Source organism: Notamacropus eugenii, chromosome 1, assembly GCF_028372415.1.
Source record: "Notamacropus eugenii isolate mMacEug1 chromosome 1, mMacEug1.pri_v2, whole genome shotgun sequence".
NCBI classification, from domain to species: Eukaryota; Metazoa; Chordata; class Mammalia; order Diprotodontia; family Macropodidae; genus Notamacropus; species Notamacropus eugenii.
The window spans coordinates 280781728-280794307 of NC_092872.1; the positions used below are offsets into that span (position 1 = coordinate 280781728).

General features: G+C 44.3%; 1 protein-coding gene across 1 annotated transcript; it reads right to left on the bottom strand.

The window, feature by feature from the left end:
• Positions 1–3079: 3079 nt before the first annotated feature.
• Positions 3080–9760, bottom strand: LOC140517597 (interferon-induced protein with tetratricopeptide repeats 3-like). Its single transcript, XM_072628989.1, has 4 exons — positions 9633–9760; positions 8936–9039; positions 8149–8252; positions 3080–5397 (listed from the first exon to the last, which is right to left on the bottom strand). Exons 3-4 carry the CDS (start codon positions 8151–8153, stop codon positions 3813–3815), a joined length of 1590 nt encoding a protein of 529 aa, XP_072485090.1. The 5' UTR covers positions 8154–8252; positions 8936–9039; positions 9633–9760; the 3' UTR covers positions 3080–3812.
• Between the last annotated feature and the right edge of the window lie 2820 nt (positions 9761–12580).

A 12580-nucleotide genomic window follows, 5' to 3' on the forward strand; every position in this document is an offset into this window, starting at 1 on the left:
TACATACACTAGCAGAAGTAGCCACTTAATTGTTTTACTTGGCTATCTTTCTCTGTTACAAGCAAGTCTTCAAGGGAGGACCGGAGTGGAATTATACCTAGAAATTACTATGATGTCAAAACAAAAGCTGGAAATAAAACTCTTCGAGTTCAATACAGACCAGGCAGCCCTTCTTATAAGCCTCAACCTGGTAAGTCTGGTCTTCTAGGGCTGGGAGGGAGATGCTTCTCTGCCTGGATCCTGAAGGCCAGCAACCTGAGGTCCACCATCACCATCTAGTGGACGTGAAGGTAACCATCCTCCGACTATTTTTTCTTCATTATTTAAAAAAATAAATTTAAAAAAAAAACAACCTATTTTCTTGACACCTTTTGCTTTTTACCCGTCATTTCATACACATCACTGCCTCCCTCGTAACCAAAAATCTCAGTTAAGGAAGGCCCACCCACTATCTTACAGCATCTCCAACACTCTTCTCCCACAGCCTACAGCTTCCCCATTGGTTTCATCACCTGTGACCAAGAATGGCCAGGGTACTTGAGCAGAGCCTGGATGCCTCTTGGGAGGCAGGAGGATCCTTTCACTACCTTCTGGCAGCTTTGGGTGGGGTGGGGGTCAGGAAGTCTGAGGGACGATCTAGGTCTGCCCGCTGCTGATCCTGAGCCATTCCAAGAAAATTTTGCCACTGTGGTATTCACTGTGGCATTTGACACGGAGGACCAGCTGCCCTTTGAAGAAGGAACCATAGCCAGCGGGCAGTGAGGCTTGTTTTGCTATTTATGACTGTTCCTCCTTTCCCCCCAAAATAGCCCATCTACTTTTGTTTTTTTGGTCTGAGACATTTGTTTCTTTTTTTTTTTTTTTTTTTTGGCCAAGCTAGGTCCTAGTAAGAAGACCACATATCTGGTGAGGAGAGGTCAAGAGCAGAATATATCAGGAGTCAGAAAACCTGGGTATAGATCCCAGCTCTAATCTTCATTTATTTTGTGACATTGAATGATATGCTTTCTCTTTTACTGGACCTCAGTCTTCTTACTGGTGAAGTGAGATCAGTCAAGTAGCGTCAGATTTAAAACCAGGAACTCCACTGTCAACTTGTTCCCATTTTTAAAATGTGGAAACTGAGGCCCAGAGTAGATGACTTCCCCAAGGAAGTGTCTCCCAACTCTAAGTCTTCTGAGCTGTGGGTCAGTTTTGTTCAATGATCTTTAAGTGGTTTTATACAACCTTCAAAGACCCCCTTGAATGTGATAGCCCCCAAACTGCCTGACCAAATGTGTCCTAGAATGTTTTCTAGCTTGAGCTACCTTCTCTCAATAACAGGCACACCCTTAGAGGAACATAGGACCCAGAGCAAGTTGGGCTGAGCTCTTTCTCCCAGGCAGCCCATTTGGGACAGAATATAAAAGGGAACATGGAGAGTAGTCCCAAAGGAAATGGTGTGAAAATGGTGTAAAATTGATATGGAGAAGAGCCAGCACTGACAGTTAGAGACATAAGAGTGATCGTTTCGGGGAGCAGATAGAAACAAGGCAGGAAGTGTGTACCCAGAGGAAGGACAGCCTCACCCACTTTGTCTTGGTGATAACAGTGGTAAGAGCCACGAAAAAGGCTTGTTCCCGATCTTTTCTGTGTCCTGGACCCCTTGAGCATTCTAGCAAAGCTGTGCTCTAAATAAAATGTTTAAATGAATAAGACAAAATAGATGACAAAAGAAACAATTATGTGGAAATACAGTTATCAACATATAGCCTGCTATGTGTGCTAGATGCAAAGATGACCAAAACACTTTCCTGTCGATTAACAAACATTTATTAATCATCTTCTGTATGCTAGGCACTGTCCTAAGGACCACATATTACAAAGTCAAAAGGGGAACAGGAGGGGAATTGAACTATATGTAACAACACTGACCATACCACATGGATCAGAGAACTGCAGATAAGGGCTGTCTGAGACTTAAGGGAGAGGGGTTATTTCCAGCTGCTAGGGGAAAAGGACAGGAAAGGATATGTTTGTTCAAGGATGGGTGGGATTTCCATAGGTGGAAATGGATCCCCTTGGCAGATGAACTGATTTCCAGTCAAGAAAATATCACAATCCAGGGTGCAGTAGTATATAGAATCAGCATGTTTTGAAGCCAGTTCAGATGTAGCCCAGAGGGCTCTTGGAGGGAGGTGCTGTGAGGGCTCCAGAGGAATAAGTGACAGTCAGACGGCACATATCTCAACTGCTGAGCTCTTTAAACTTTACTTGGAGGCAACGGGGAGCCACTAACAGATTCTGAGTCAAGCAATGATGCTATAGGTGTGGGAGCAGAGAAGACAAAGAAGAAATCCATCGGTCTTGGATCAAAGTCAAACACATCCCCAGGTCGATAAAGGTCCTTTTGCCCATAACATTAAAAAATGACAGGACTGTGGCTGTGACCAGAGGGAGGTTGTCAGGGAACCATCAGCATCCAGGTCCAGCTGATGAGGTTCCTGTAGAGTTGTGGTGGGATATCTCTAAAGAATTTCAAAGACTCAGGTGGACTCCAAGCCAGCTGGAAAGACTTAGTATAGTTTTGAGGTTTCATGCTGTGGCAAGTGGCTAAGTCCCTTAGAGAAATTTAGCCACTTCAGTAAAGCAAGATATACAATTTTATGGAGAATATGATTACACAATCAAAATTTACATAGAACATAGAAATATGATTAATATTAAAAAGACAGGAAGAGTTTGTTAAGGGATAAGGTAATGGAGGAGGGGTTTGCCTCAGTGGAACTGCGCATGTAGTTACCCATAATGCATTCAGTTGGAGGGTATATATGGTACTGATATTATAATAAGGCTCTCTATATCCTAAGTTCATTCTAGGTCAGTTCTTTACTATTACTACACAAGTGCTATGGAAGGGTGGGCTCTTTCTACAGTTTGGTGGTCAAGTATCCCATCTACATCCTGGTAGTGCTGTCTTCTGATTGGCTAGCTGTTGTGGTCCTGTTTGGTCAAGGTGAGCTGAAGATCTGCCTCGGGGGTGACAATTGTGAAGGCTGTGAGACCGTGAAAGAAGAATAGACACGGGCCAGGCAAAGAGTGTGAAGAAGAGCTCTCATTTATTATAATGGGGGTACAGATTTATACAGTGTTTTTACAGGCAAGCAAGCAAGGTTATTCCCATGAGAATATTTTTAGTTTACTTCTTATACTTCCTAATCTAGTTCCTCCCTGGAGACAACCTTGGGGTGCCTCTGCAAGGTCAGGATGTTCTCATCCTTGCATATCAAGAGTGGGGATGGTGAGCCAATTTTCCTGATAAGCTTAGCCCTTATATTAGTACAAGTCTCAAGTAAAACCTAGATAGTACTTCACATTCCAGACTCCATCAGTACTGGCCCTCTACAAAGATGGATACTTAGGTATTATGATCCTGTCTTGGGCTAATCGACGATATGATTGTGGTTGAGTACAAGCATACACCTGTTTCTGTGGGGAGGGGTCTGAGGGGTCATGGCTGGGTAGAGGCATTGGTTGGATTCCCAAGCCTGTTGTTTCTGTGATAACTGAGTTTCACAAGCACACCTGTTATTCTAGTGGGCAGTGGGTCATATATGAAGAAGTTAGGACAGTGGAGGTGAGAGGGGGGAGGCTAGGTAAATACAGTGGGCCTTGAGGAGGAATCTATAATGAAATTAGAATATTGGGACTGGGGCAGCTCTATTAGGACTCCATCAAAGCCAATGTCTCCAACACCCCCATCTCTCTGGACGTTCTAGGTCACTAGTTCTTGCTCAGTATTCCTCATCCCACTTAGCCCTCAGAAGGGAGGACTAGCCCTTCCTGGCCCCATTCACATCTTCATAGGCATCTCCTGTCTCATGCCTGGTTTTATTCTCCCCATTGAGCACAAAAGCAACACCATTTCTGGGCCCTTGGAATGGGAGGTTGACCCTTCTCGGGTCCCCCTCTCTCTCTGCCTCTGGAGAGGGAGGAGAGGGGAACAGACTGGCAATCCCTGAGCTGGAGTGTTTGAGCAGGATGCCCAGAGCCTTCTCATAGTACTCAATGGCCAGGGACTCATCTTCATTCAACTTGGCAAAGTACCCCAGCAGCCGCCAGCCCTGCAAGGAGGATGGTTTCTGGTTTCCCTGGTGATATAATTCTTGCAGTCTGGACTTCATTCTCTCACATTCAACAGATTTTTCTTGTATATTCACACCTTCTAAATAATGGTGAATGGCAATGTCTTCCTGGCCCCGGAAATACTGTTGGAAGTTCCCATAACGCTGGTGGAACTGCTGTTTCTCCTTCTCTGTGAGCTGCTCCATTTGAAGTATTTTTTGGAAGGTGTTTTCTGCCTTCATGTGGTAGCCTAGTGCCCCGTACATGCCAGCGAGGTCTGAGTACATATTAGGGTAATTAGGGCCTTTCTTCTCCAGGGCTTTTTCCATATACTCAGCAGCCTTGGCCCGCAGGTTCTGCACCTTCTCTCGGATCTCAGGGCCCTGCAGATCCCCAGTCTTCTCTCTATGCATGATTTGGCTGGCCATGGTCCGATAGCAACACCCAATCTGATGGTAGAGTAAGCTCACGTCAGGCTGGAACTCCAAAGCCTTCTCAAATAGGCTGAGGGCTTTTTCCAGGCAACATTGGTTCCGGTAGAATTTGGCGGCCAGTCGGAAAACATCCGGCGACTGGGATTTTTCCAAGGCTTCTTCCACTAACTTTTCACCCGTGGCTATGTCATTCATTTTCTGGAGTTTCAAGGCCAGGAGCACCTTAAGGAAATGGTTGTCAGGATCCAGGGCAATGGTCTGCCTCAGGACATCAACGGGTTGGGGCCTCCATGGTCTGCTGCCCTCATCCTGACACCAGGTGGCAATGGCCAGGCCCACGCGAAGCTCCAGGCAGTCTGGCTTCTTCTCCAGAGCCCTCTCAAAACAAGCCTTGGACCGTTCTACGTTGTGAATGTCCCACTTGAGCCTGGCCCAGCCTTCCTCACAATCCATCTCTGGGCAGTCGATCTTGTATGGGTTTGCAAACTTCCTACATGTCTGCGCAACCTTGTCCAGGTAGATGCGTGAGTCCTCCAGTCGGCCCATGTGGTAGTACAGCCAGGCATAGTTGCCCCAAGTGACCAGATTCCTGACTTCAGCCTGGTCAGGGTGTTCCTGACAGGTCAGCTCTTCAGCTCGCTTGAGGCAGCTCAGGGCTTCCTCATTCTGCCCCTGCAGGTGTTTCAGGTAGGCCAGGAGGTTGTGTGCAGATGCCTTCGACTGAGGGCAGAGAAACCCAATGCTGTCTATGATCTTCTCCTCCAGGTTTTCAAGGGTCTGCTCTTTTTTGAATAACTGCCATGTAAAGGTGCAGCTCAGCTGCTTCAGGGATGTTTCCAGTGACTCTTTGGTCACCTCACTGCAGGGATCGGAAAACAATCGGGTTAGCAATCTCAGAGACAGCCAACAGCTGGCCCTAGCCAAGAGTCACCTCCCAACTTCCCCAACCACTCACTTCTTTTTTATAGTACCAAGGACCATAGACAGCATTTGTAGTGCACTCTGAATGTGAGTGTGTTTGATTCTCATGGTAGATGTTATAATTAACCCCTTTTTCCAAATGAGGAAACTAAGGCTGAAGGAGCTAATAAGTTTCTGACAGATCATTTGAACTCAGGTCTGCCTGACTCCAAGGGCATTTCTCTAGTCACTAGGTAACCTGGTCAAAGAAGTGGTCTGGTGGGTTGAGCTATGGACCTGGATTCTGGAAGAACTGGGTTGTGTCCAGCTTTGTATATTTATCAGCTAACTGTTGCTCATTGGCAAGCACTTCCTGTGTGGCTACATCCAAACCAGGGCTTCTTAATCTTTTCTGTGTCCTACACCCCTTTTGCAACCTGCTGAATCCCCTGGGACTCTTTTCCAAATAAGGCTTTTAAGTGCATAAAATAAAAAAATGTATAGGATTACAAAGGAACCAAAGGTGAGTGAAATAAAGAGGTATGTGTGTGTGTGTGTGTGTGTGTGTGTGTATGTGTACGTGTGTGTATTGTCATCCAAATTCACAGACCACTTGAAATCTATCCATGGGCCCTCGGGGGCCTGACATTTATACAGCCTGGTCAGGTTGTAACATGCTTTCCACACTTTGCAACCCCCTTGACACCATCCCTCCACTCCCACTCCCCCTCCCTCTCCCACAGTCCCTGACAACAAGGTGGCTCCTGCCCACGTGCACCCTTGGTCCCATCCCTTCTGGACTCCAGCACACAGCAACCCCAGTCACCCCTTCTCATAACCTCTCATCTCTCTTATCTGCAATCCTGTCCTGCTGGCCTCCTTCCTCCTCTCACAAGACCCTCCACATTCTACTCTGGGTGCTTTTATTGCCTGTCAATCAATCAACACTTATTAAGTGCCTACTATATGCCAGGCACTAGGCTGCCTGCTGGGGATACAAAAAGAGGCAAAAGACAGTCCTTACCCCAAAGGGCTCACAATCTAATGGTGTCCCTATCACTGAAATTCTCTCCCTCCTACCTCTACTTCCTGGCTTCCTTCCAGTCCCATCTAAAACCTCACTTTCTGTCCCAAGTCTTCCCTGATCCCAGTCCCCTATAGGGCCTTCTCTCTTCCTCCTCTCTATGTCATGTTACACAGAGCTGTCTGGGTGCTGTCTCCCCTGCTGTGCTGGGACCTCCTTGGCATCAGAGACCATCTCTCACCTTTCTTTGTGTATCCAGCACTTAGCACAATGGCCAATCATAGCCCCCAGCCTGAGTCTCTGGGGCTCCTGATTTAGGTTTTGGTGACTTAGAATGAGTGTAAATAGCAATTGTTTTCTGTTCTGGCCAGAAACTTTGAGGGTCTTCCCCCCCCCATTTATATTTAACTGATGGTAAATTAGGCCATCTTTCATCTCACTTCTTACCTAGCCCTTAGTCAGTGAATGGGCATTACCTCAGATAAACTGAGGCCTGAGAAAGACCTTAATTTAGGAAGGCCAAGGTCATCCACTCCATCCTAGGCTGTCTGCCCTGCCACTGGACTTTGATGTCTCTGCTCTGCAGGAGAGAGTGAGGTGAGGCTGATGACTTTGTGCAGCAATGACTCACTTCAATCTACTTTATGCACAAGTCGAGACACCCCCCTCTGTTGTCACTGGTCCTCTTGGAGAACAAAGGACCACTACCAACAATGTTTTTTAGCTACATGGCCCTGTTCAAGTCACCAAGCCTTTCTGTGACTCAGTTTCCACATCTGTAAAATGAGGAGGTTGGACTGAATGATTTTTAATGTCTCTTCTGGCTTTTTTGAGATCGTTCCATTTCTTGAGAACCGTCCATCATGCCCCATTGCCTAAAGAATGACATGCAAATTCCTCTCCCTGCTATTCAGAACCTGAAAGCTAGCCACAACCTCCCTTTCCAAACTTTTTCATGATCCTTCACCTTAAACCATGTTGGTCTACATGACAATGACCCATCACCCTCCATGATAAGCACTTGACTCTCTCTCTCTCTCTCTCTCTCTCTCTCTCTCTCTCTCTCTCTCTCTCTCTCTCTCTCTCTCTCTCTCTCCCTTTGCCTTTGGGGATAGAAAGAGATCTGTCTTTTTTTACCTGGGACAAAAGCAGTTGAATCAAGATGAGGTGACTTTCCCAAGGCACACATCTCCCCAGGGTGATTGCTATCATCTGAAACCACCTTGTCTGATTCCAAACCCCAGCTTTCTTTCTATTATACCTTATTTTACAGAGAGCTGAAGCCAGAGCTGTAACATTAAAATTCACATAAACATTCAAATATAGATTAAACTGTCTCAGGTGACACATACGGAGGGCTTGCAAGGATTTGAAGAGATATCCCCATCAACTTGATAAATTAGGAAGCAGAAACACTCGGGTAAAAGGGGAGCATGAAACATATTCCTATCACTCTTTAAAAACTGACTGAACAACACACAACAACCCAGGGAAGGAAGGCACTTCTAGCATCATAATCCCCATTTTACAGATGAAAAAACTGAGGCCTGGAGAGAATACGTGATTTGCCCAAAGTGTCCCTGCTATAGCAAAGCTAGAGTTGTAACCCTGCTCTCCTGAGTCCAAGTCCAGTCTAAGAGAAAGGGGAAAAGTGACAAGCTTGCAGAGAAATCAAGAGAGGTTTACCTCATGTCTGCAGGGTAAGAACAGACTTGACCAGATGCGGCTGAAGACTCCCCCTCTGTCTGGAGCTACAGTTGCAGTCAGATCTGTCTCTCAGTCTCCTAGCCCTTGAATTTAAATAGTCGATATTATGTAAATGAGAAACTTAGGTTTCCACTTCTCCACTGAAAGAAAGAGAAACTCAAAAGTGAAACCATTTGCATTGCATCAGGAAAAGGAAACTGAAAGGGGCCACCGATTAAAACAGTTCCTCCAACCCAGCTCCTCCCAAGTCCCCACTGCTGACCTGGATCACCATTATTCTCCTGGACCCTATGTACACGCATGAGCCCTCGCCCCATTAGTATACACACATGAGCACGCGTGCGCGCGCGCGCGCGCACACACACACACACACACACACACACACACACACACACACACACACACACACACACACACACACCACCACCACCACCACCACCACCACCACCACCACCACTAATAAATACACAGATGCACTAAAACAGGCACAGGTGATGCTGAAAAAGGGAAATGCCAAGTATATTCTTCGAGGGAAAAAAGGTAAAAAGGAGGAGCAGGATGAAATTATGAACTGCCCCCCCCCCATTAGGAACACAGCCCAAAGACAGCTTTTCTCTCATTAGTGATTCCTTATGATGACAATGTCCTTGTCACCTCCAGATGGAAAGGCTGGCCGGCTGGCTGCTCAGTCTCACTCCCTGGACTGCCTCCAATAGCCAAGCTGGCCTCAGTTTGGGGCTCTGCTTCTCAGAGAAGGGCTACCTACCTGCAGAAGCAAATTCTCTCCGGGTCCTCAGTCAATCCTCTAGCTGGAGCATACAGTTAGGAGATTCCAGTCACCAAAAATCAGCCACCAGGACACTGTTAGATCTTCAACATAAAAAATTTAATTAAACATTGGTTCAAACATTTAGTTAAACATTAAAAGACTAAACACTAAAAAGATAAATTTACATTTAGTTAAAAAATTAAACATTAAAAGCAGGAATAAACATAACACCACAGCTATCCAACGTAACAACACAAATGCGGTAATCAATCAAATATCAGTCTGCATGTCATCTTGGGTCACACTCTCCCATAAATACCCACAGTGTCCATGGGGGAGAATGGGCAGATGTGTAGAAAATTAACAGAGAAGTACATAAATGAGAAAACTCCATGTGTCTAGGGCACTCATGGTTCTAGAGTATAAGCCTTTGAAAGGTCTGTGGTCCCTTCCATTCGAGTCAGTAGCACACAAAACTGCTTCTCTCCTGGCTTTTCCTTTCTGGCGCTCATCACTCTGGCCTCTGTCTTTACACAAGGCCTTCCCAGCTAGCCCTGTCCAGGCCACTCTGCTCTAACCTCTTCACACCAGAGACCTCCCAGAGACCAGCCAGCCCAGCTACCTCCTGACTTCTGTCTTCACTCCAAAGGCTTTCCAGTGAACCTAGCATCCCAGTGAACCTAGCAATCCCTACCTTTAGCCATCCAAATGGTGCCATGGTATGTACACTGCTAGCCTGGAGTAAAAAAGATTCATCTTCATGGGTACAAATACAGCCTCAGACACTTATTAGCTGTGACCCTGGACAAGTTGCTTAATCCTGTTTGTCTCAGTTTCCTCAGGAGAAGGAAATGGCAAACAATTCCAGCAACTTTGCCAAGAAAATCCCAAACAGGGTCATGAAGAGTCAGACAGAACTAAAATATGACTGAAAAACAACAGCAAAAACCTGCCTCTATCCTCTTCAGGACAGATCCTTCTCAAGGGTCCCTTTACCAGCCTCAAGGAATTCAATCCCAGCTTCTGTCTTCACCCCAGGTCTTTTGTCTAGTGCTCGGGAGAGCTTTCCTAACTCCTGACCCCTGATGTACAGATCTTTGTCTTCTCCTTTTCTTGTAAATTGTTTCCTGATGTGTAAGCCCTTACCTCCCCCTTCTGCTCTCTGTAAAATTCCACTGTACCCATCCTGCTGATGTCTTCACATTCTCTGTAAGACCACTCAGTTTGGCAGTCTGAGCTCACTAACTCAATGTCCAGTGAGGTTTGAGTAATAAAACTGCAGTGACTCTCTCTGTATCATTGATTCAATATTTGACAGGAATACCTAATCAATGGACCTTTGGATCATTTTTATCTCAACATCGCTATCTGTTCCCTTAAGTCCATCCCTCTCAACCCTGTTCTCCTTGTCTCTCAGTCCAGATTTAGCTAGCCTTTCCACTGTGCCCTCTGAAATGCCTGCTCTGTTATAAACAAACTCGTTTTCCTCAGTTCTTTTCCTTTTTCAATCCTCCATCTTCTGGCTCTCATGACGACTTGGCATTAATTCCACTGTCACTCATACTCCTCAAGTGACTGGTCACTGGAAGGGAGTTGGATGACTCCTTGCTTCCCTTTGTTGTTCCCAGTCTCTCCTCCTGACACTCTCCCTCAGTAACTTCACTAAAGAAACAAAAGAAAAAAATAACTGATTGGGAAAGCAAATACACAGAAGAGAAAGAAAAGGCAATAACACTAAAATGAAAGATAATCTCCATGAAAGCAAATTATACTGATCTTGAAGAGAGGATGTATGGAAATAACTTAATGATTCCAGAAGAACACATCAAAACATCTGAACCCTGTAATACAAGAAATGTTACAGGAAAACTGCCCAGATCTCCTGTGTTAAGTGCCAGTCAAGACAATCCACAGATTATCTCCAGAAAGAAAAAAAAGCCTATACTGCAAACTCCAAAATACATAGTCTTTCAATTTAACAATTCCAGTGACAAGTCACAAATTCCACTAGCAGCCAGAAGCAAGTCCTTCAAGCATAAAAGAAAGAACATGGAAGGGAATGATGTGATTCAAAAAGAACAGGAACTCAAAATGCCACCCAAGGTAACATACCCAGCAAACTCAAAACTATTAATGAAAAAAAGTATGTTCAACAAAAAGAGGTGTTTGAAGTATTTCTACAAAATAACTCGACCTAAATAATCTGCTTTTCAAACAACTTATACAACAGAAATATACAAAATACAGCAACCAAGGACAATACCAATAGAAGAACAAGAGGAGAACCATTAATATATATCTTCCTAAAAGTATAAAAAGGCCAGGGAAATGAATCAGGGAAAGTTTAAAACTCTCTCTCTCTGTCTCTCTCTCTCTGTCTCTCTCTCTCTTTCTCTCTCTCTCTCTCTCTCTCTCTCTCTCTTTCTCTCTCTCTCACACACACACACACACACACCCTTAAATATATATACAAACACATAGGGAATCACAAAGAGTATGGTATAGAAATATATCAAACTCAACAAGAAAAAGGGAGAGAGAGATTTAAAGGAAAGGTTAGGTTAGGTAAGCAACACAAACTTCAGTACTGAAAGAAAAGAAAGAGAAACAAAATGATTAGGGATGGGGAAATGAAGGAGGAGGAACTAAAACAGATTGCATGCTTTACAGTTTACAAACTGCTCTTTCATCACCTTACTTTTTTTATAAAGAGAGTAGAAAGAGAGAAAAAGGTACAAGAGGCAGGATGGTGATGAATACATAATTAACAATCATAACCATACTCATGAATGGTATGACCTCACCTGAGGGAACAGCAGAATGGATCTCAAAGCAGAATCCAACAATATGTTTATTGTTGTTGTGGTAGTACAATTATTTCAGTAGTATCCTACTCACATTTGGGGTTTTCTTAGCAAAGATATGGAGTGTTTTGCTGTTTTCTTCTCCACCTTATTTTACAGATGAGGAACTAAGGCAAATGGAATTAAGTGACTTTCCCAGAGTCACACAGATAGTAAGTTTTGGAGGCCAGATCTAAACTCAGGAAGATGAGTCTTCTGATTCCAAGCCCAGTGTGCCACCTAGTTACCCCCAATACTGTTTACAAAAAAAAAAACATATTTGAAATCTAAATAGTCTCACAGAGTTAAAATGGCAAATGGAGCAGAATTCATTATGTTCAGTTTAACTCAAAAAAGCAAGGATAGCATGGGGAAAATATCTTTCCAACAAATGTCTCAGATAAGGGTCTCATATTTAAGATATATAAGGAACTGACTCAAATTTATAAACCTTAGGGTCATTCTCAATAAATAAATTGTCAAACGATATGAATAGGCAACTTTCAAAGGAAGAAATTCAAACTGTCTAACATCATATTTCTTAAAAATGCTCCAAATCACTAATAGAAAAATGCAAATCAAGGCAACTCTGAAATTCCATCTGACACCCATCAGATTGGAAAGTATGATAGAAAAGAAAAATGATCAATGCTGGATGGGGTTGGATGCTGGGGATGCTGGATGGAGAAAACGGAAACACTAATGCACTATTGATGGAACTGCAAATTAGTTAAGTCAATTTGGAAAGCAATTTGGAACTATGCCCATAAAAGTGCCTCTACTTTGTTCATACCCTTTG